At 37.2% G+C, this 25848-nt stretch overlaps 1 protein-coding gene across 7 annotated transcripts in view; it reads right to left on the bottom strand.

The window, feature by feature from the left end:
- ACACA (acetyl-CoA carboxylase alpha) overlaps positions 1 to 25848 on the bottom strand; it is a 294471-nt gene that overhangs the window by 70873 nt on the left and 197750 nt on the right. For all 7 annotated transcript variants that reach the window (XM_041723740.1, XM_041723744.1, XM_041723742.1 and 4 more), the window contains 4 exons: positions 24297 to 24452; positions 22354 to 22500; positions 7020 to 7289; positions 3141 to 3238 (listed from right to left, as the gene is read on the bottom strand). In XM_041723740.1, coding sequence (XP_041579674.1) covers positions 3141 to 3238; positions 7020 to 7289; positions 22354 to 22500; positions 24297 to 24452 — 671 coding nt within the window. The remainder of the gene's footprint in view (positions 1 to 3140; positions 3239 to 7019; positions 7290 to 22353; positions 22501 to 24296; positions 24453 to 25848) is intronic.

The raw sequence follows: 25848 nt of genomic DNA, 5'->3' as shown, positions 1-25848 counted from the left end.
CAAATTTCCCATTTTCTGCTCTATGATCTGAGTCTTCTACCATTAAAACTATCATTCTTTAAAGTAGTACTAAATTTTAATGTTATTTGCAATAAAAATCTTTGTATACTATAATACAATTAACATAACACATTCATAAATAAATATAATTTTTGATCCTCACAACAATCCAGTGTGATAGGTAATGTCCTCTCCATTATTACAGATGATAGTGGTCAGGATTTTTGACTGCTTACTATGTACTCAGTGCTATGCTAAGGGCTTTACATATATTAATTCACCTGATCTTCATCTTATAGACAAGGAAACTATAACCGAGAGAAGAAAAATGACTTGCTTTAACAAAAGCAGTATGCAGAATCAATGGCTTAACATTTCAGTAATAAAGAGTTAAAAAACATAATGGGGAAGGGAAATCTCATTCAGAATAGCAAGATAAGGTACAAAATATTTAGCAAAAAACATCAAAAAAATGGCAAAATCCCATTATACCCGCATTGTGCACCATAGTGTCTTGAGCGTCACAGTGAACTGCCAGGGGCACTGCAGGATATTTTAAATATTTGAGAGAAACACTATGATATGTAAAATCTGTTGGAGTCCATGTAAACTACTAGGTTTAGGTAGTTCATAATTAAACATTAAATAATGCTACATTCCTTTTGACAATGTCTTATATCTTTGCAAAGCTGGGTTTTCAGTTGCTGTAGAAAAAAACCAAGTTCTGCACAAAAGTCAATGCAGAACAAGAAACAAGGGTGGCTATATCCAAGCTGAATCTAAGTCTTGAGATCTTTTTTTTAAAATTTTTTTATTTATTTATGATAGTCACACAGAGAGAGAGAGAGAGGCAGAGACAGAGGGAGAAGCAGGCTCCATGCACCGGGAGCCCGACGTGGGATTCGATCCTGGGTCTCCAGGATCGTGCCCTGGGCCAAAGGCAGGCTCCAAACCGCTGTGCCACCCCAGGGATCCCTAAGTCTTGAGATCATGTATAGATGCAGATGTCTCACTAGTAACTAATTGTAATTATTTAAAAATGAAAAAAACCTATTTATATGTATTATACTTCCCAAATAATTATTGCTAGAATATAAATACCCATGAAGTTGTAGAAGTCTGACTATTTAATAAACAGAAATATTGGGTATATCTTTTAGCCCAAAGGTGCTGTGAAAACATTACTGAGACAGCAAGGGTGTTATGAACCACGGAAGACTGGGAACTTCTGGCATAAGCTATATGAGGAAAACTACAAAACTTTGAAAGATACACCTGGATAAATGGAAAAAAATATTACATGTTTTTTGTTGGGAAGAGTTAATATTATGAAGATATGAGCTCTTCCTAAATTAATTTATAAACTTAATGTAATTTGAATCAAAATCATAACGGAAGGTTTTGGCAATTAAAAAAAAATGAGTCTAACATAAAAAGACAAAAGTAGCTAATAAAACATGAGAAAAAAAATTAAGAATGTGGGGAAATCGGCCGCATTAGAATAGTTAAAATAATGTGGCATTAGCTCAAGAACAGACAGCACAAAAAAACAATACAAAGCCTAGTACTGGAGTTGAAATTATTATAAAAGTGAGGAAAGTATGTATTATTTAATAAATGGTATTGGAATAGTTGATTAACATTCTAGAAAATACTTGCAGACAGACTGTAAAAATGTTCAACCTTACTAGTACTCAAAAGTACCAGTTAAAATAATTGCTGTTTTTATCTTATTCTATTAATTGACAATCAATATTGGCAAGGGTAGAGAAAAATTAAAGGGGAAGAACATACTATCATATATTGCTGGTGGGAGTACAGATCTTGGGAGGACAATTTGAAACTATCAAAAATATCTTTAAAATAGACATATTTTTGGCTAGTAATTCCACTTTTAGAAATTAGCCCAAAGGGAAGAGAGAGATATTTCTAAAAGTTTTTATAAAAAAAACATTTGGGGGGGGCAGCCCCGGTGGCACAGTGGTTTAGCGCCACTTGCAGCCCAGGGCATGATCCTGGAGACCCCGGATCGAGTCCCACGTTGGGCTTCCTGCATGGAGCCCGCTTCTCCCTCTGCCTGTGTCTCTGCCTGTCTCTCTCTCTCTCTCTGAATGAATAAATAAATAAATCTTAAAAAAAAAAACAAAAACATTTAGGGCAGCCCCAGTGGCCCAGCAGTTTAGCACCACCTTTAGCCCAGGGGTATGATCCGGGAGACCAAGGATCCAGTCCCACACATCAGGCTCCCTGCATGGAGCCTGCTTTTCCCTCTGCCTGTGACTCTGCTTCTCTCTCTCTGCGTCTCTCATGAATAAATAAATAAAATCTTTAAAACAACAACAACAAAAAAAACCCAAAACAAAACATCTAGACCAGGGATATAGCAGTAAATAGTGGGAATTGTCAGAATTCACAAAAGATATATTTATTATGATAAAATACTATGAAGCCATTAAATATCATATTCTCAAATGATATTTTAAGGATATACAAAAATCCCCCCAAAATAGTTTTTATTGAAAAGAATAAATTACAAAAGAGTTTTCCTGTTATGATTCTGATTATGTAGAAAGAAGGTATACATATACAGAAAAAGCACGAATATAATATACACATCAATAATTGTAATCTCTCGGGGCACTTGGGTGGCTCAGTTGGTTAAGAGTCTGACTCTTGATTTTGGCTCAGGTTATGATCTCAGTGTTGTGAGATCGAGCCCCATTTGGGGCTCTGCACTCAGCAGGGAATCTGCTGGAGATTCTCTCTCTCCCTCTCTTTCTGCCCCTCCCTCTCTTCCTCTTGCACACTCTTTTTCTAAAACAATAAAGAAATAAATCTGAAAAAATATTATCTCTTCACAGGATTGTAGCTGATTTTTATTTCTTCTTCATAATTATTTACATATTCCAACTTTTCTAAAGTGAATAAATATTATAAACATAATTTAAAAACCTCAATCAAAAAATAAGGTCTTACAGTTAATTAGCATAGAGCTATAATACAAAAACTTTAGATTTCCAGATTATGTAACAAGCAATCTTCATTGCTCTTCAACGTCATTTCAGCAAGACAGTTGAGGGAGAAATGATCATATTCTCCTTTAATTCATGGCCAAATTATTCTGCTACTTACATACCTACCTGGATTCTCCTTCGTCCTCTACATGTTCACAATGGACAGAGTTGAGAGCACTGACTCTCTTATAATCCTGAGGGGTCAGATATAAATATTTGTATCCCTGTGAAGCACAAATAGTTTTTAACTCATTATTTGCCATCACCACATAGACAGAAGACACAGCAGGACATGCATAACACAGCTTGTTGTACAGCTAGCTTTAAATTGCCACATCACTTCTGAGAGTTACTGTCTCATAGAATACCAGCATAGACAATTCTCCTTTGAAAGATGGAAGCGCTTATTTCTCCAGTCACTGACTGTCCTTGAAACAAGATATCTTGTAGCTACAACTGCAAGTATATTCCATCTATTTCATTTTCATCGAGGTTAACGGGTCATTTTCTGATCTTTTGTGACACCTCTATTAAAGATATCAACACAAAATTTAAGAACTGTAGATTACTATTCTTTACTTTCTCAAATCCTTAGTACCATCACAATATAAATGGGGAAGAGATAATTGAGAAGATCATGAAACTGGCAATATTAAAATCAGAAGTCTATGCAGTGATAATCATCAGTGAACATTGAATTTATGCCTTTTGCTGTTTTCAATAAACAACTTGTATTTCCTATTTACATTTTAAAAACTATACTTTTTTGTAATTATTTATTTTTACATGTACATACACACACTCACAAAATAGGGTTATAGGTAGGATACATGTGTTTAACTAAAATGAATTAGTCACACAGCCAAAAAAAAAAAAAAGTAAGCAGAGGAAGACGTTTTAAGTACTGGGAAAAATTATGCCAGTGCTTAACTCAATCGATTTGGCCCACAGTGAGCACAACATGGAAGAGATATGAATCTGCCACAGAGTTTGTGTGACTTATGACAAGAACCTTGTGGCACTGAGGGTCATTAGTATGTCAGTCACCACCTATCTACTGAGTGCCTCTATGTGCAAGATACTGTTCTAGGCACTGAAAAACCAGGAATGAACAAAATGGACAAAACTTCCTGGCCTTATGGAACTTATGTTCTTGTGAGAGTGACAGAAAAATACACAAATAAGTAAAATATACAATATTAATGAGAATGATGTTTATGGGGAAAAAAAAGAATTGAAAAAGGAGACAGAGGATTGCAAAAGCTGAACTTGTAGAAAGAAAAGCTCAGGGAAGGCTCACTGAAAGTGGCATTTGAGTGAGGCCTTGAAGAACAGAGGAAACAAAACATGAGGACATTGGGGCAAGGCATTATAGGCAGAAGGAATTGTAGGTGCAGAAGTGTGGAGGCATGAGTGAGCCTCACGAAGTTCCAGAAAGAGTAAGCAGGCCAATGGAGCCAGCATGGAGTGAGACTGTCTGCAGCAAGAAATGAAGGCAGGGTAGTATTGGAAGGCCAAGCTATGTAGGGCCTTGGGTTAAAATTCATGAACATAAAATTGGCCATATTTTTTAAAGTAAGCTCTGTTATACCTAATGTGGGGCTTGAACACATGACCCCGAGATCAAGAGTCGCATGCTCCACTGACTGAGCCAGCCAGGTGCCTCAAAACTAGCCATTTTAAAATGAATGATTTAGGGGCAGCCCCGGTGGTGCAGCGGTTTAGTGCCGCCTGCAGCCCAGGGCGTGATCCTGGAGACCCTGGATCAGGTCCCACATCAGGCTCTCTGCATGGTGCCTGCTTCTGTCTCTGCCTCTCTCTCTCTGCATCTCTATGAATAAATAAATAAAATCTTAAAAAAAATAAATAAAACGAATGATTTAGTAGTTTTTAGTATATTCTGATGTGCAACCATCACCACTCTCTTATTCAAGGGCATTTCCATCACCTCAAAAAGAAACACAGTTACTAACAATTCCCATACACTTTTAATATGAATCCTATTGAAGTATCATTTACATGCAATAAAATCCATTCTTTTAAGTACCATAGTGTGGTGAGTTCTGATGAATGTAGATACTTGCGAAACTACCATCAAAATCAAAATACGGAATATTTCCATCATCCTTTGAAGCACTCTTACACTTAAAAGATGTCTCAGCGAAGGAAACTGAGAAGGAGCAGTTAGGAAGATAAAAAGGAGACTCTGAGGCCCTAGAAGCCAAGAGAAGAAGTATTTCAAGGATGAAGGAATGACCAACTGTATCAGATGCTGCTGAGACATCAAATAACTCGGACGAAGACTGAAATTCACAACAGAATTTCACAGGATGGAACCCATGGTGACTCTGACAAAAGCAGCTACAATGGGCTGGTGAGGATGCAAACCTAACTGAAGTGGGTTCCAGAGGAATGGGAGAAGAGTATATGGATATAGCAAGAAGAGACAATGCTTCTAAGAAGCTTTGCTATCAGTAAGAGTAGTGATTGGAGGGCTAAGTATTTGTTAGCTAGCAGGGTAGATCTGGTAGAGGGAAAAAATGATTCAAGAAGGATAGGGTGAAGTATGTAAGAGGAGAGTGATTAGCCTTAGACTGGAGCAGAAACTGTTCATCCAAAGAACAGGGAGATGGCAGAGAATAAAGGCACAGATGTAGATATGTGGGAGCTTATGGATGTTTTCTTCTTGTTCCTTCCATTTTCTCAGTGAATTGGGGATCAATGTCATCAGCTTAGAGGGAGGATGGGGCAAGAGGGTTTTAGAAGTTTAAGGAGAGAGAAGAAGATGTGAAATGGTCATTCAGGAGGTTCATAAATGAATTTAAAGTAAGACCAATCACACTGGATATTTTTCTCTTATCAGTGTTCAGGTATACAGGTTCACATATGTGAGTAGATAGATGGAGAACACTGGATTTAAACAAGGTTTCTGTAAAGAGACAGAGTAAGCAGAATGAGGAGAGAAGCAAAAGAATTGAAGGTGTAGGAAAGGTGGTAATTATAATATGATTATAGTGATTAACCTATGATTGACCACAGAATGTAAGCTGAGGTTATAAGAAAGGAGGGGACAGAAGAAAGGTGATAGCACCAATAGTTGCAGGCTCTGGTGGGTTCAAAGGATTGTTGGACTTAGTGTACACTACGGAGAATGAGCTGTAAAGATAGGATGGAGGGGTGGCAAAGAAAAGGATCGCTGAAATTAAGAACATGGGGAAGAAGAGGCTGAGCTGGCGTAGAAGACAGAAGTCATGGATCTAAGAGGCTGGATTATGCAATGGATCATCTATGTGGATACAGAAGTCACCGGGAATTAGAACTAGTTGTAACGGAGAGAGTGACCATGTGCCAGCAACTAAAACACACAAAGAATGAGAAGGACTGACCAAAGAGTTAGGAACCACTATAACAAGTGGTAGTGTGGTAGTCTGATGATATGAGATCCTAAGATGGGCATTTTCAGAGAGAAGGGGTGGCGTGGGGGGGTGGATCTGAAAGTAGTAATGAGAGACAAAGAAGACACTCTCCAGGTTCAGTGGGACAAGGAAAAGAGAGAAGAGGGAGATCAGTCACTCTTTAAGAGGGCTACAGTGAAAGCCATGTCTTTAGAGGACAGGAAGATTTCAAGTAAAGAACAATCAGAGAAGAAGCTGAGGATAGGAGGGCTTTTGCAAATGACTGACTGTAAGTCCTGGAAGCCATACTGGAATAATTTAAAGATAGAGATTTCTGGCTTAGCATGTCTCATGCTGAATGCATATCTATTTCCTCTAGTGTTCAAACCAAAAAACAGCAGTCTATTTCAAAGCTGGAGGGAAAAACCAGGTGAATATATTGAGAGACCATTTGTCTCCAATGTGATTACAGCTCACTGTAAGTGCTGACTTTTGAACTGAAGTCTCTACCTCTCCCCCACCTCTTTGTATGTGTAAACACATACACGTACACACACACACACACACAACCATATACTGTCTTGAAGTTTTATCTTTGCTTAGTCTGTACCTTGTAAGGATCCTCAGGATCTACCCAGGCTACATGAAACATATGACGAATTTCCTCTGCCAGTCCAATTCTTGCTCCACTGTTGGCTGCTACAAAGATGCGTGGGATACCCTCAGCCCTGGCAAGCTCAGAAGCTCTAAGAAACAGCAAATCCTCCTGGGGCCCAAAGGACCCAATTCGGTATGTGATGTCATTGCCAATAACAATGATATCTCGGCCTTCTGGGTATTCAGGACTTTTAAGGGTCATTTTCCACGCTACCATGCCAATCTGCAAAGGCACAGAGAAACAAATAAACAGAAGCTTCTTACATGCAAAATTTTTTTCAGGTTCCTTGAAGGTATCAGGCTATACCATAAACACATCCTTCGTATAAAGTTATGTACCATTGAAGATCCAAGTTTCCTGTGGAAAACTAGAACATTCTAGCATACTTCTCTAAGTTATGGTGAGAACAGCTAGCTTACTATGTATTTCACAGTTATTTCAATTCCTTCTTTGGATCTACTTAAAGAAGATGGAGAAACCAAAGTCTAAATGCACTCAAGAGACATGTGGAAGAATGCCATGGTGCAGGGAATTAAATTCAAAACTTCCTAACTTACTAGCTTATCTACTAAGATACTAGGTCCATCTTCTGTGAGATTTTTTCTGAGAAACTTCTTACACTTGTGAGGAGAACAGAAAGAGAATCACCTCTCAGGAACTATACACCACTTTTGTGATCCTTGGTCCTTTTACTGTTTTCTAGCATTTGACAGAAATAAGAGCAGCATTCATTACCAGCTTGCTTTAGGTATCTTCCATTTCTGCAAGGATTCACTAGAGCTCAACATTGCATCTTTGTGAGCATCTCCTGCCACTTTCCCCCAGCACCAGAAAACCAAAGCACTCAAGGAACAATATATGTAAATCTCTACTACTCTCTCTGTTCAGTACCATCTGATCAGCCACACAAATAAATGATATTGACTTGAAAGGCAGGGGTGACATGTTTCTTCCCAAACCCTCCCAGCTCTCTCTTCTTTTAATCCCTTTCTATATGAGCATCTAGTCAATCCTTCTACTTGTTTATTTGCTAGTTCCATTTCTTTTCTATTCACTCACACCTCAGTTACAGCTGCAGTTTTTCATGCCTGCCTGTCTGTTTCCCTATATCCAGATAAGTAATGTTTTCCATTTTTTTTTCCCATTTCTTTCTGTCTCCCCACATTCCTACCCCCTCTACTTGCTCCCAAACACAAAGCCTACCAGATGAGCATTCCTGGTCCTGCCTAATGGAGCCCAGACACATCTGCAGTCTTGGTCCCTCATCCCCAGGCTGCTGCATATCACCTCATTGGGGAGCCGGCCATCAAGAAGGGCCATTAACAGATGTAAATAGCAGCATCCCTGGAAAGCCACATGCATCACCCAGACTCAACCGGGCCAGTGATCATAAGCTCTGAGTACACATTCCTCAATCCAATTGCACATCCACTGTAATCAGGCTGGTTGAAGCTTTCCACACAGCTATTTGTGATTCTCAGCATTAAGAAATATATATATATATATATATATATATATATATACATATATATATATATATATATATATGAAACACCCACAGATAAATATAAGCTATTTAATATATCATATCATTGGCCAAATACAAATCAAAATAGATATAATATACAGAAAAAAATCCAATCACCTTCTGAGATAAGGTATTACTCTATCTGCTCATTAAAGATACAGAAAGGAAGGAGAAACAAATCATTCAAAATATAGCACAGAGAAACTGCAAATATCGAGATAACTTTGGTCATGGTTTTTAAGAAGCTGGCTAATATAATGCCTGTGTGGGGAGAAATATTTTACACCTGCCTTCTCATGTGGCCCTCTAACCTAACATCTCTTTTGTTTTTCAGGAAGGAAAAGCTATTTCCTCTAAATGCATTTGTAGTTAGGAAGATTGGGTTTTACACCAAATTTTATGATATATTAACCTTAGCCACCTAGGCTAGAAGTAGCTTAGAAACAAGCCTTGAAGAATCTACTTCAGCATTTGCATGCTAATGCAAACATTGTGTCTGTGTGGCACTGGGCAGGCAAATAATACTCTTATCTTTTGTTATTACCTGGGGACTCTAACTGTGTCACTTGGGCAGTCAGTTTAGCAATTGGCTAGGTCATTATGCTTGCAATATTGACTTCTAATTAGGTGTCAAGACAGGAGCACCAAGAACACACTACTCTTTATCAATGTCTTTCCAAAGTCTGTTCCTCATCGACCATCTCCCTCCTCCTTTAAAAAGTACCATTTCAGAATGGAGAGTGCTATCCCAGTCTTTGTATAGTGAGATTCCCTACAAGAATAGATTAAATTTTGAGTAAGCATAATGGATAAACATCCAAGAAAGCATCTATTGCTCAACTTATACCAAAATTTAGATTTTATTGCTAACTGAACAATAGGTCACATAATGGAGAAGATGGGATTTGGAGTCAAACTAACTTGGATCCATACCTAAGCTCTATCACTTACTACGTGACCTTGGAAAAATAACTTTAGTGAGCTTCAGTGTCCCCACATACAAAACTAACAACATCTATTGGTTTGATGAATCAACTATTTGAAACTATTATATTAACTTTAACATACAACATTTGCCCCTTTCTCTCATCTCAATCTATTCAAATCCTACCCATTCCAAAAAGTTTCATTCAAATTCCATTTCCTTAGTAAAGCTTTGCCTAGCCTAAAGTGACCTCTTTCTTCTCTGATCTCCTATGAAGACCTTCATGTAGAGAATTCATCTGATAATTAATCATTTATTGCCTAGGACCGTTTTTAGCTTGCTGGCCTGAGCCATTATATCATCTCCTCCAGTGCCTAGCTGGATCCCTCCACATAATATGGGAGTAATAAATATTTACTGGTTCTATAGTCATTTCATTTTTTCAATGATTCTTGGAAAATAGTCAATACCAAGGGCTTAGAACCCTGTCTATGACTTATCTCTAGGGATCACAGAATAATAGTCCTAAACATCATTCAACTATTTCATTTTATTTTTAAAGATCTTATTTATTTGAGAGAGTGAGAGAGAGCACAAGCGGGGTGAGGGGCAGAGGGCGAGCAATAAGCAGATTCTTCAGAGAGGAGGGATCAGGGTCAGGACCTGAGCCAAAGGCAGACACTTAACCAACTGAGCTATATCCAGGTGCTCCTCAACTATTTTATTTTTTTTAAAATAACAAGAATAAAAAACAAAAACAAAACAAAATAACAAGAATAATACCTATCATTAATTGAAAATCTATCGCTGTACTATATTAAATATGAACAAATACTGATAGTAGTTAAGAGATTAGTCTGGGGAGTGTCAGCCTACCTCGGTCCAAATCTCAGCTTTATTCTAACTGTATAATCTTGGACCAATTACTTAACTTCATATAGTCTCAATTTTTCCAATTATAAAAAGTTTTCAAATTATTATTGACTTAGAAGCAGCTGTTATTATTGGCACGAAAAAACTAAGGTATAGAAGAATTAAGTAACTTGTCCTTATATAAGCTAATAGGTTTATTTTTTAAAATACGGTTCACATAATTTCCCTTATTAGAGACATTAAGGAAGCATATTCCAGACTAGTGCCACTTCAGTTAGTGGAAACAACATGGAAAGATGAACATCAATTATAACACAAACATAAATGTCATTGACATCTAAATGCAATGTGGTATTCTGGAAGAGAAAAAGGACATTTGTAGAAAAACTGGCAAAATCCAAAACAAAGTATGTATTTTACTTATTAGTATCATACCAATGTTAGTTCTAAGTTTTGATAATTATACCATAGTTATACAAGATGTCAACATTAGAAAAATCAAAGGGTTCATTTAGATATATTTCAACACACCTCTTTCGGTAGACAAGATTATTTGAGCAACAAGAATAATTTAAGAAGTTAACATTAGGTACATGGGAACTCTGTACTATCTTCGTAACTTTTCTGTAAATCTAAAATACTTTAAGATAAACAGTTAAAATATAAATGTCATGATAAAAACTTTTCCTCTTTTGGAGAGAAGTAAATTGGCTAATAAGGTCATCATTAGTGTTCTGTACAGCCTTATAAAATGACGGTTATGAAGACTATTAATAGCATATTAAAATACCTATGACGTAATACTAAATTTGAGAAGTGGTATAACAAACTATAGAAGTGATCCCTGAAAATATAGTCTTGAAGTGGTATAACAAACTTGTCTGTTTACTGTACTAACTATGAGAAGCAAAATAGTGTGGTTGTTAAGGACAGAGACTCAGAAGCCAGCTTGGAGAATGTGAATCTAATAGAATCTGACTCCGACAGAATAGAGAGAGATTCAGTCAGCTTTCTAGCCAAGTAAGTAAGTTACTGACCTCTATGTGCCTCTCCTTCCTCATCAGTAAAATAGGTAATAACCTCTTCTATAAAGTTTGTTTTGGGGATCCCAGGGTGGCGCAGCGGTTTGGCGCCTGCCTTTGGCCCAGGGCGCGATCCTGGAGACCCGGGATCGAATCCCACATCAGGCTCCCGGTGCATGGAGCCTGCTTCTTCCTCCGCCTGTGTCTCTGCCTCTCTCTCTCTCTCTGTGACTATCATAAATAAATAAAAAAAAATTAAAAAAAAAAAAAAGTTTGTTTTGAGGATTAAATCCATGGTGAGTCTTAGAATAGTACCTGGCATATAGTAAGTACACAGTTGGTGTTACAACACTGTATTTGTAGGTGTGTTGTGTGTGTGTGAGAGAGAGAGACATAATTTAAAAAATAGGAATATGAGATATTTTTAGAATGATGAGATTTCTATTTTCTAAAATTTCCTTAATGTGTTTATAAAATTATCAACGCAATATAAGCTTAAAAAGGAACTAAGAAAAGATTACAAATTGCTCTTCACTGAGTGACAAGTATGTGAAAGCTTATATTATTGTCTCTACTTAAGCATACATTTGAGCATTTCTATGCTTAAAAAATTTTATTGGGGCTGCCCGAAAGGCTCAGTGGTTGAGCATCTGCCTTCGGCTCAGGGTGTGGTCTCCCGGTCCAGGATCAAGCCCCGCACTGGGCTCCACACAGGCAGCCTGTTTCTCCCCCTGCCTATGTCTCTGCCTCTCTCTCTGTATCTCTCATGAATAAATGGATGGAATCTTTGGGGAAAAAATTTTTTTTAAGAAAAAAGTATCTCATGAATCTAAGGATTTCTCCTACTTTACAAAAGCTGAATCTACATTTTAGTCCTACTGCAACAGATCATATTTACATAAAGTTAGGAGAGAGAGAAACACATGAAAATTAAAAATCAAGACTCATCTTGAAGGGAGAAGAATATCAAGAACTGCCTTAGTTGGTTGGGGCTATCATTTCATTTTTAAAAAAGAAATGCTCTGCAATGATGTAGTAGAATGTAAACATATATATATATATAGGTTTATACAATATTAATATCTCCACCTGAGAAGTAACTGCTTCAGTGTTTTTCTGGTCTGATGGTTAAATACATATTTATACTTTTAAAGTCAATATTTGTACAATAGACAAGAACAGTGCCTATCAGCTAAATACATATTTAGGACTGTACCACATGTATTACAAACATGTACTAAAATCGAAAGCTTATATTTATACAGAGCCTTTCATCTTGAAGGGGGCTAAAGAGCTTTACAAACATATGTACATAAAAGGACGTTCCCACTGATAGGCAAGCAAGGTATCAATTCACCCACTTCCCTATTTCTTCCAGCAGCCCCAGATAGGAACACATGGTGTCAACAGATGCAGCTCTGTAACAGCTGCAAAGACATGTAACGCAATAATCCACCTTGTGATGCACAGTCATTGGAAGAGGGCTTGCAACTTCAGAATAGCAACCGCTCTCTTCCCCTGCAGAAGTACAACGGCCATTTCCAGCTTTGTGTTTTTAAATTATTCTCTACCAAACTCAACTAATCACTTGACAAAATTGAATTTGATACTGGAAATGGTTTCTGAATGCAAAATACTTTCTGATTATGAGAAGTAGGTTGAAAAATGCTTTCCCCTGCCCTTGTTAGATTTGGGGAGGTGGGGAAGGGTCACAACATTCAGGAGAGATGGTTCAAAATATGCTATCTAAGAATAGCTTTGTCTCAGAGGATTGGGTCATTACTTCAGAAGAGAGTCATATTTTCCCCCCATTTAATTAGGACACTGTAAATTTTTCAAATTACTTTATATAGATGGGTCTATCTATATTATACATACAATGGAGACGTTATATTGAAAATTCTGCAATCCTATAAAAGCATACACAAATTATGACAATGTGGTTAGGAATGTGACATTCCTGATTTCACCTAAGTCCAAATTGCCTAGTACATAAATAATAACCAAAGGAAATTCTGTCACTAAATCCCCTTGTTCCAGCTTCTCTCTACCTCCATTGCTTTGATGCAGTTGAAGCCTAGTGAAAATGACACAGGACTGAGGGCAACAGCCTGAGAGGGTCTACCCGAGTGGCTGGCTTTACGGCCTAAGGAGGTTCAGACTCAGGCTCTGTGGCCCTGGCACTGCACAAGCTTCTTTCCTGACCACTAACTTAGCAGGTGGTTCTGGCCACTTCCTGCCAATTTTGTTTTTGTTAATACAGCCATAAATTAGTTAAAAATATGTCATTGCAGATGATTTTTGATAATAGGATGTTCTGATTAGCAGGTTTCTTAGGTTTATGGTTATCAACCTAAACTAAAATGAAAAAAGGGAAGAGGATCAACAGAATTAGTGTGAATAAGCAAAGGATGGGTAGAAATAAATATATGCCTTATGTAAGTTCTAAGGAAGAAAATATTTCTTTGGCCACAGTCTGATTCTGGAATAAACATACGCAAGTGAGGGAGGAGGGAAGGAGGAGGAGAAAGCAAGCAGAAGAGAACAGTCTTATTTAACTGTTTTTATGTGGGTAAAATGATTTGTGCCACAGTATTTCCATAAGAAGTGGGACCATTATTTTCCTGTAGAAACACATTTGGTTTGAAAAGTATCACTGGACAGGATGTGAAAATCAAACCGAATGAATTATTCACAACCCCCGATCAGAGGTGATCATTATTTCTGATGCTCCAAACAGTGATTAGGATTCTGCCCTGAGATGTCATTTTCTCGCTGAGTAACACCACCGACACAGAAAGGCATTATCTATCTATCCATACATGTATTTTTTCTCCTGGGAGGACCTTGGTTTAATGTTACTATAACAGATACTAAAAACATGACAATATTAACACTTATACTGATAGTGCCCATAAATGCCATTAGCCTGACACAAAGTGTCAACACTAATCATGACCCAAAATTAACACCAAAATTGACATCAACATTAATTGTACTATCAATGTGAAATGAATGTGCAACTGCACAGATACACACATGTGTACACTCATGCACACTTTCCAAAGCTGTTACTACAAAATAAAATACTAATATTAAGCTCAACCAATAAATTTGAAGGGAAAGCTAAGGGGCAAAACAGGACAGGATTATGTTTTTAAGAATGTAAGAAGCATCCATCAACTGTGGCAATGCTGTGGGAAGCAGTTAAAAAATATCTTTGCCATGGTTGCCTTTCTTATATCTCCTCACTTTGAGTTTGGCTGTAATATTTTTCTATATGTACTTAAATATAGGTTCGACTGTGGCTGCTATGGTAAAGCTTTATTTTCCATGCTAAAAGTTGAAATTTTCTGGTAAAGCCTCCCATAGCTATTGTTTTTCTATTGCTAATGCCAGGAAGAAGACCATCTTGCAAGGCCCTGGAGCAGCAATACAAAGAATTCTAGAGCATTAGAGCTGAAATGGACTTCAGCATTATCTGCATCATGAAGATAAGAAAATCAAGACTTAGTAAGAAGGAATCTGAACTTGAGTTCCTTTAGATACATAATAAAGTGTTACTCCCCCCCTTTTGTTTTTAAAGATTTATTTATTTGAGAGAGAGATAGACCAAGCAGGAGGGACAGAGGCAGAGGAGAGAGAATCCCAAGCAGATTCTGTGCTGAACACAGAGCTCGACGTGGGGCTCGATCACACGATCCTGAGATTGTGAACTGAGCTGAAACCAAAAGTCAGACACTTAACTGACTGTGCCATGCAGGCATCCCAACCTCTGTCTGCCTTTTGGTATCTTTATGTAATAGAAGTCTTCACTTGTAGTTAGATATTATAAAAAAAATAATTACAATATTAACTCATGTTAGACTCTCATGAAAAAAAACACACTTGACAGAATAGAAAATACTATATAGGTGTTAAAATGTGCCTTTTTAAACCACAAGGCAATATGATATTTGACATAATTTGTGCCATTCAGAAAAACCATGCTGAAAAAATGTCAATGCCTTTCCATATTGTATTATCTGCTGGATATCATATTCCACTGCCTAGTGTTGTATGATCACATAAAAGAGCTGAAAACAATTTTCTTAACAGCTGAAAAACTCTCTTTTTCATGCTTGGATAATTCAAAAATGGCTGAACAAACTTACCTCAACCTTTCCAAAAAGCGATAAAAGGGTAAGAAACACAACATTTTTAGAGCAAAAAATTTTCATCCTAGAGGTAATTTCTTCAAAATGTTACTGAAGATTAGAAATAATAATTTTGAACAGGGAAATGATCTCTCCCCGCAATATCTATAAACGTGAAACCACAGTAATCTTATGCATATGCACACAATGCTTTTAGTAAACATGCCAATTTAAAAAAAAAAAAAAAACATGCAACAGAGCACATACAAGCCAGTGGTATTTGAGAGATGGGGCACAGGAGTAATTGGATGATATGGAAATTAACCAAGTTGGCCTACTACAGTTCAAGAAACCTTGCCCATTAATCATACAAACGAATGTTGAACTCTGATGCTCCACGCTACACCTCATCCTCTAGTGTCATCTGTTGCTGTCCTGATGTTCATTATTGCCTTTAGTTGGAGCTGTAAAGTTTCTTGACATAGGGTACTATATCACATCTTTCTTCAGTAAAATCTTAAAACTTAAGGTGTATAAAAATGCTAGCAAGTACATTCTTTTGTTTAAAGGCTATCTGTAGGACTAACTTTTGAGGTGGACTAAGGAACATTCCAAAAGCTCTGGTTTAGTCAGCCAATGGATGCTTTAGGATTTTCAGTCCATCAAGCTCACTGGGCCTCTGTTTGCTAATAATGAAACGAATCCAATGAACTAATCCATCTGTTGAAAAATCTCCAGTACCAACAGTACCCACTCAGAAGGAATTCTGAGCAAAGTATATGCAAAGTAAATAGGTGACGGGGATTAAGGAGGACACTTGTAGTGAGCACTGAGTGATGTAAGTGATGAACACTGAATTCTACACCTGAAAATAATACTACACTCTATATTAACCGGAATTTAAATAAAAATATGAAGGGAAAAAAAAAGCAAAGTATACACATCCCAAAAGAACAGTGTTAGAAATTCATTAGAAGTAATTCCATGGCAGGAAGACCTATCTTTCAAAATTAGCCTCAAAATTTTTCTAACGAGAGGTTCAACTCTGGTTGTAAGGATCATTTTAGACAAAGACCCGTAACCAAACATGTGCACTTAGAGGATAAAATGGTAATTTTAAATAAAACTATCTTAACCACATATTTCATAACCTGTCTTTTTCTATACTTGAAATTCCTATCTTATAAAGCCTAAAAGGATTCAAGACTGGGGTTTTTTTGGGGGGAAGCCCTTGATGAAAAATAATACAAGCACAAATTATGAATGTTTATATGTAATCAGTGGTGTGTGATACTTTTCTGCTGAGGATCTCAAAGCACTTATAAACATTTCCCCATCTTCAGGGATAGATTGGTGGCAAGGACCATTAGTCTCTTTTTATAACTTGGACAATCAGTACACAGACCATGGTCCTGTTTTTCAGATCTGCCTTCTTCAGGTCTATTTCAAAGCTCACCTTTAGCATACTGCAATACAAATATGCCTCTTTTCCAACACATATCTAAAAGATTGACACAGACTCAATTTCTACACCCAGCATGAAAAGGTAAACTGATTTCAAAATAATAAAACAAAAACACAGTAAAATACATCCAAATTAGCTTCACATTGATGGAGCTATTCTGAGGTTAAATTGAGTAAAACAATATACAAAAGTCTAATGTTAAACTAGAAAAATATCTGGGTTCCGTATGCATGAGAAATGGACTCAAGCCCACAAACATATACACTCTTCTCCAGTCTGAGTTTCAAAGCATAATAGGTTCCTCTAGAATTTTCCAGGGTAACCCAAACAATCCTTTGAGAGCCGGGAAAATGTCAACCAAGTGAATTCAGACAGAAGGTTATGGTGGTTTTTTTCTAAAGTAAGAGGTCCTTTAGGTTAAGAGGTCCAGTCTAAGAATTGTCAAAATGATCTAATTAATTTCTTCCAATCTTTTAGGCTTCTATAAGCTTATCAACTTCCTTTTCCTACTAACTCCTACTACAATTTTTTTTTGGTGTTATACTCAAAATTCAAGATTTCAAAGAATTATAAAAACGTAAAAGTGAGGATCAGTGTCAAAATGATAAGATCTATTTAAGCTAGCCAGTAGATGCAGGGGTATTTGTCATATCACTCTCCATATTTTTCTGTAAGTTTGAAATATTTTATAGGAAGAAAATTACAGACACATACACCTTGGTGAAACTGAACATCAACACATTGCCAACAATTAACTATGGGCAAGGCTGAGCAGTTCTAGAACTGAATTCCTAATTCCCACCATCCCTACCTTTTCACCCCAGGTGCATAAAAAATACCAGTCACGATGGCAACCAGTCTTTAAATTTTAATCCACTCTTTTTTCCTCCTCAGTTATCCCTTTCCTAAAAAAATGTTTCCTGTAAAAATGTGTAGAGCAATGATATAGTAAGGTTCACCAGATCTCCACCTAGAGTTAAAAGTGCAACTGCATACTGGAGGAACACCAGGCAAAGCCTACCATGCCACCTGAAAAAAAGGGGTTAGGATACAACTGGATCTGCCTCACCAAACAGGGCAATTCCAGAAGCTTGTCTAAATGCCAAGGTGTTGAGAAGGAAAAACCATGACACCTAGTGCCCATCTGAAGAAATGAAGCCTTGCAAGTGATTACAATTCTTAAGCGTGATAGTGTGTGTGAAGGTGATCATCACATTGCATTGAATTTGGAATATGCTTATCTCCCAGAAAAACTTGAAGGAAAAAAATTTAATACCACGTAAGAATTCCAGTCCTTCATACTGATCCTTTTTGGAATTATATACCCTATACCTAATAATTATAGCTGCTTCTAATCGGAGAAATCTCGTTTCAGTTTCTCATTATGACGGGAGAGATGAGAGGAAGGGTCTGTGTTGTTAAAAAGCCCACGTGCTGAAATAGTAAGGAAAATAGGGTCCTACTTTCTGTCCACACCAAAAGTGCTATAAAAATTGCCTATCATAGCTTTCATCACTACCCAATTTAGAGATTTATGACCTAGTTCACAGAGCAGTTAAAGGAAATATAATAAAGAATGCGAATAACATTTCAGAACAACAATAAAAAAAAGTGATCTCAAGAAAGCTAGTGTTTTCTTTGTCCTACACCAGGAAAGTTAAGCTGTTCTCTGTCAAGTCCGTAACCACCCTTGGCTTGATCTTAGCCTGAGCCTTTTAATAACAGGATTTAGCGTGAAAAGCAGCTGCAGTGGATTGTGAACTGTTACTCAAGATGCTCCCACCTGCAATTACAGCTTCCACCAAATGATCAAAACAGGTTAGCAAACGGGCAGGAAAATGAAAACAATTCCTCCAAAATTGAGAAGCAGTAAAAGTAGAAGTGTTGGTTAGCTGCATTTCCTTTGTATACAGGCTCAACAGCACACATTCATCTAGCTATGTATTTACATACGGTGCCCATCACTGTAGCATCACAGCAGCTAGAATTGAAACAAGTTTAGTCTATGTTGCAATCACATTTTCCACAATTTTCATCTTTACTTGAAACTATTAAAAAAAAAAAAACCCTAGACAACTCATCTTTGGAGCAATTTGCAAGTAACATAGTTCACAGATTTGATCTACATCTCTTTTATTCCTACTCTAAATTCATACTAAATGCAATGCCATTCAAACCTGACAATGAGAAAAATGTGTTCTATACTTCCATCATGAATAAGGTGGCATTTCTTCAGTTACATCTTTCTTGATGGGGAAGGGACAACTTGGAAAACAGAGAGGAGAAAGTGGCTAACACCACATTAGAAAATCTCTCTCCTGCTTTTAACACAGGTACAATATTCAAAATGCAGGTCACATCTTGGCTGAAACAGCCAATATTCTTTCTCAAATGGCAAACAAGTTATCTAAAACTAAATGGAACTGAATTGTTCTAAGTCCTGGTCCCATCACCATTTTACCTATTTACTGTCCTGGAAAAAAAAAAAAAAACAGGGAAGAAAGCTTGGCCACTCATACAGCCGATGGTCTGATAAGTACAGGTTTTCTGCCTTTGATTATGGGGGAAAGCATCTCGATTCATGGGGAAACTCTGCAGGAAGCTCTTTTTTTACCTTTAGACCTTATATCCATGTGCTAACTTTTAAACCCAGAAACTATAATCCTTCAAGGTAATGCAGTATCACCCACAATGATGACCTAGTAGAGCCGTCACCTTTGGAGAACACCACATTATGATGATATAACGTCCATGTAGCATCAGTGCATTTACATTGAGCCTTGACTCTCAGAATATTAACAGGTCAATTTTTTACTCCTTTTTTTTTAAATAAAACTATGTCTCAAGGTTCTGTTCAGATGCCCATTCTCTTTGGGACAGGACAGATTTGCTCCAAATCTCATCAGCATGAGCTCTTTTCTTTCCCTTCACATCACTCTTGGGGTAAATACGTAGAGCGCCAGGCTCATGACAAACTTGTCTCTTTGGCCAAAGAAAATTAAACTGCAACAGCTGAAAGTCAACTTGCTCTGATAAAACTAGGCTCAGCATGAGGAAATACATCCCACTGACACCTTGTCATCTCTTAGGCACAGCTGTCCCTCAGAGTTCTGACTGCTGAAACCCCATCTTTATATTGGTCAGTTTCTCAGTGGACATGTACCATTGTATGCTCAAGTTATTGGTAACGGAGTTTGATACTAATACCCCAACCTCATTCCTGTTGTGCAATGCCCTATAATCTAGCTACAGCCACAGACTGACTTTACCAGCTATCCCAGGCATTAGTCACTAACTGCTCACAAAAGAACATCAGTCTCACTCCTCCCGAGCTCAAAGACTCAGAAATAGCAAGCTAACAACTCAGCCTCAATCCTAGTCAATCATCTGAAGAAAAGGAAAATAGAACAAAGAAAATAGGCAACTGAGGGAAAAGAGTAGAACATTCAGAAGAAAGTGAGAACTGACAAAAAGCAAAAATAAATAAATAAATGCATACATGCATACAATTAGATTTCTTGATTTCAAGATTATTAAAGTACTGGGCGAAGGGAAACATATGGTCCTTATACTGACTCTACTGCTCAAAATTGTAGTACTCTCCACGGCTGTTAAAGATATATCCCTTTTCTACCCAGGTCTGCTGGGTCTTAAAAGGGTTAAAAAAAACCTTTAATTTTTTTTTTTATTCTTTTGTGTGTGTGTGTGTGTGTGTATGTGTGTGTGTGTGTGTGTGGTCTTTGGGTACAGAGTCCCGTATAATAAGACTATTTGTATTCATACTGGCAGAGTAAACACTACATGTTCATGCCCAGGCAGCTCTGTGCTTGTAATTTCAGCAAGAACAGAGCTCTGTCCCTCTGGGATTTCACTATTCCCCCAGTCTCTGTTCGCTCAAACACAGAATGAGAGCAGAGAGAAAGCAGAAGAGAAAGATCATGGCAAGAGGTTTCACACAGCAATGCTGCTAGCTTTCACATGGCCAAATATCTCATTTTTTTGTTTTAATTACATTAGTTAAAACTGTTTTTCTCCATGTTCACAGGGGTGCCTTCCATTCCTAAAGACTACACTGTTGAATGAGTCAGAATTTAAGTCTAGCACAATGAAGCTTTTCCTTGCCATTGGGGGGCTCATTATGTAGATGCTACACAGCGGCACAAACCTATGCTTCAACTTCGTGTGTTAACAAGTATATATCTATTCTTGTCAAAATTCTATACATCTTTCCTCCTTCACCTCTTGCCTTTGCTATTTGTTGAGGTGTTAGAACAACTCCTACAGTCTGACACTCCCCATCTGGTCCAATGCTTGCATCCATCTTAATACCAATTCATCTACTTTTGGCATCCACTGGTGTACTTACTGAAACAGCACACACCTTGTATATGTACTAACATTTTTTGAAAAGACATTGCACGAAATGAAAGATACCACATGTTATCTCCAAAGGTCTACCCAGCCCATTTATGGAGAATACCTAGGTAAAGATTACTCTTTCTAAAGAATGAGATTTATCTAGGGTTGAAATAAAAATCTCTTTTTATTATTTTTATTTTGTTTTTAACTGTACATTGAAAGCAGTTAAAATCAGGAAGACAAGGACACAGGGTATGGGGCAGAATATGACTTTATATCATTATGAGAGAGGATTCCAAAGCCAGAAAATGCATCCTTAGATTATCAGAATTGGGCTACTGCTACTTTCTTTTACGTTTAAATCCCTGATTCTGACTGAGTCCCTTAAGAATATATTTACCATGATCATAACAACACCAGATTAAATTACCTGAGCACAGAAAACATGCCAAAAAAGGTATACTGGTATGTAAATATCCAAATAAGATTAAAAAAAAAAAAAAAAGCAAAACAATATTTTAACTTTTTATATAGAAAAATCTCAAAATTTCAAGCATATACAAGAATAGAGAAAATGGTCTTTTCCAATGGATATATCATTTAGCTTTAAATAACAACCCATGGCGAATCTTGTTTTATCTATAGTCCCACACTCACCCCTCTGTAACTCTGAAGCAAATCCTAGACACTGGATCATTTCACCTGTAACTATTTTAAAGAGGTATGTCCAACAGTAAAAATCATTCTTTTTTAGAAAGCAAAACTGTAATACCATTTCAAAAAGTAGATGTCATTATCATACCAAAAAAATTATTAGTTTCTTGATATCTAGTCCATGTTCTCTCTTTAAAGACCTCTACCAGCAAGACTACTATGCTGCCTATGTAGCGTCTAAATTAATGCTTTTTAATGACCACTTCCATGGAAAGCTGCTACTAGTAGTCAGAGATAAGAGGGGAAGGGGACTCAGCTACTTGCCTCATTTCCTCCTGGAAGCCTGTTCATGTGGACCAGCTGACCTTGATCATCCAACACGAGCTCCGTATATGTCAGCATGTCAGAAGGCAGGGGGGGTGATGGAAGAAATGCTTGAGTGGACATAGATTCCCAGAGTTTGATCAGAGACTAGTGGAGGAGAGAAGTTTGACTCATCAGTGACAGAGAATTCAACATACACAAAAATATTAAATATTAAATATTAAGTTTCAGTCCATCCGTTTTTTATCTTTCCAAGTGCTCTGCTGAACATCAAAAGCATCAGGCCAAATCCTACAGCTCTCATTCTCAGTTAAAATAGATTTGTAATTATTTTTCACATAATGTTTTTCACATGTCAAAAGCAGGCACTTTTCCAACAAAGTCACTACTGATTCTGAATCAGCCCTAGAGCATTAACAAACACAACAGACCTAATAAACAGACCTGACCAGACCCCAGGAAAATTAAGATAAAAAATTAAATAAGTAGATTAATCCTTCCTTAAAAAAAGGAAGAAAAATCGTAGAAGAATAGAAAAATAATCAAGAAAAATGACATGACACTCAGCTAATACAAAGAAAATCCACAAAGGCAAGTATAGTTTCTACTAGAGGTTCAGGGGAAGCATCATCCTCTTTCTAATGTCTTTTCAGATCTATAGGCCCCCATTCAGGAATTAGCTCATGAGGGGTGTAGGACTATTTGTAAATATGCCAGATCAATTCTGCTCAAATTTGAGAAGACAGACAGACATGCCAATCCACTTAAAAACTACCATGATCTCCACTTCCAACTTCGTATGACCAAAACAAATGCCTCATGAAGTGGGAACTAGTTGTTTCTTTGCTTGTCTCAAGCAACATTTAAAGGTAACATGATGCATTCTAATCACAATGTTTACATCTATTCTTTTTTGTTTGTTTGTTTACATCTATTCTTTAGGGAGAATTAAATAGAATGACATTTCTATTTATAGTTCTGGCATTGGGGAACAGAACTAATACTCGACTTGTAAGGTTAACAATGCTGGTAACACTAAATGAAGATAATTATGTTTTTAGAGACAGAACTTGTAAACAAATGACTACCTAAAGGAAATCTCTTGAATTTATAAATAATACAGGAACTACAGATGGACTATTTACCAAGGCCACATACATATATTATTTTATTAAAATTCAAATGTGGTAATAATGGTAGTACTGACTAGGAGACTTGGAAAAATCCTATATTCATAGATTTTTTTTGAAAGGACAAATTCAGTATTCTTTTGATACTTTATCTGTTGCATTTTCTGTTGCAGATGTACATTTCTTACCTTCCAATGATGGAAGAAAAATCTGCAGCATAGAGATGATTCACCATACAGATCAAAGGAATTTATTTCATATAAAGAACGAGAATCATAATGTCGTATTTTTTCACACTAGTTTTTATTCAGCCATAATATATCTCCCACAAAAGAACTGATACTTTAAACTGCGTCATGAACTAGGGTTCATCCATTTGTATGTTATTGGTATTGATTCTATCCATAGTAACCTAGGCTATCAGCTCAAGACCTGGGTTATCTTGGAAAATAGGAAAAAAAGAACTAGAGTTCCAAATGTCTTTTTTAACAGCCAAAATTTGATTATAGGTTTAGGAGATACATAACTCCTCACACAGGTCATTATAAACTACCATCACAGGCATGCTGTCTCAGTTTACTTTCTCGTCAATAGAGGCTTCTATCCTCACCATTCCTCCTGTTAATTCATAAAGAACTACCCAATATTGGAGTTGGCAGTCACCAAATCCCGAACGAGAGAGAAATGAGAGGAGTGTTAAGATATTTCCTGCCCTTTGCAAGTCCCCCACTCCAGGCTAAATTGCCTCTGGAAATTCAGGAAAAACCCTGTCTCTTTGGAACATATCAGAGCCCTCCACTTAGCCATCTTTACCTGCCGAAACATCTCTGGGATATCATATATGTATGTTGTCCCCAAGGATTGTGCCTGGAATCTCTTTGATTGAAGCAGGTCTTTGGTGACATATGGAGTGTTGATTAACATTCCATGCAATGGTCCCTGTTTGTCTCCATATGCCTGAAACATGATCTGCAGGAGAAAGAGAAAGGTATGGGGAGTTAAGAGATAGAGAATAGGGACCCCTGAGTGGTTCAGTGGTTGAGCGTCTGCCTTTGGCTCAGGACGTGTTCCCGGGATCAAGTCCCACATCCGACTCCCTGCAGGAAGCCTGGTTCTCCTTCTGCCTATGTCTCTGCCTATCTCTCTCTCTCTCTCTCTCTCTCTCTGTTTCTCATGAATAAATAAATAAAATCTTTTAAAAAAGAGAGAAAGAGAGAGAGCTGCCTAGAGGGGCTTTTTTCATGAGTGCTATTTCTTGAAACACATTTTTGGTGGGTTGGGTAGCTAAGACATGCCTTTACACACTGGGTAGTGTTCTCACCTCTCTACAGATTAACGAACTCCAAAAAATGGTATGTGACCAATGACACACCATGGGATGCTCTCACTTTTGGATTAGTCAAAATTAACAAGAGTAAAAAACAGTATAAATTTCACATCTCAGAGACACACTGACAATGCTTGCCTTCTGAAGTGACTTGAATTCCATATTCTCGAAATGAAGTAGGTCAACTAACAAATCTGAGCAGTCCTCACATTTAAGTTGAGGAACAGCTATGCACTAAGGAGAATTCTGCTCTTTCGCCAACAACAGACAGCCAGGTCAAGGTTCTGCACTTCAGTCTAACTGATTAGAAGGTGCTCCATAAGTGTTATTAGCCACACAAAGGCTTCAAAGATTTTTGCCAGAAGTGGATTTCATCCTTCCATCTAGCTAATCATCTAGCTTCCATCGTTCTTGTTAGCTCATAAGACATAGCCCGTAGTAAAATCAATGTGTTATTATATATATGTATATACTGTAGATACATATATTTATCTCCTCCAGTATGTTACAACTAGTAAATAGGTCCTAAAATACCTATACTGTCACATAATGAAATCACCACACCAGTTTTTAATCACTTTAACTCAAATATTTCTAGAAGAGTACCTCATACTCCATATAGAGTTTTATTTGCTTATGAATATTTATAAGGGACGCCATTACTTCAATTCAGTTAATATTTATTGAGTGCCCAGAGGCTGTATGACACTAAACTAGGCACCTTATGCATGAATACATAAAATATAGATTCCCAACATAGTGAATACAAATGTGGGAAATAAGGGTATGTGTGAATACCCACTTATCTATTCTGGTCTGAAATAGATAAGCTTAGGTCTACCACTAAGGATTAGATTTGTGAACCTGATATATAGGCCTAACGACAGAATTAAGTGCTTTTCCAAACCCTGGACACCATTTAGCTAAGTAAATCCTTAGCCCCCTACATCAGAGGAACAAATATGTTCTGACTTTTGCCCCATCAAATCCTATACTGAGCAAAAATTGTCTTGGGCTGCTTAAAACCCCACAGAATGG

This window comes from Vulpes lagopus, chromosome 12 (assembly GCF_018345385.1).
Source record: "Vulpes lagopus strain Blue_001 chromosome 12, ASM1834538v1, whole genome shotgun sequence".
Classification (NCBI taxonomy): Eukaryota; Metazoa; Chordata; class Mammalia; order Carnivora; family Canidae; genus Vulpes; species Vulpes lagopus.
The sequence above is the reverse complement of the archived record's forward strand: the minus strand, read 5'-3'. Positions and strand labels throughout refer to the sequence as shown.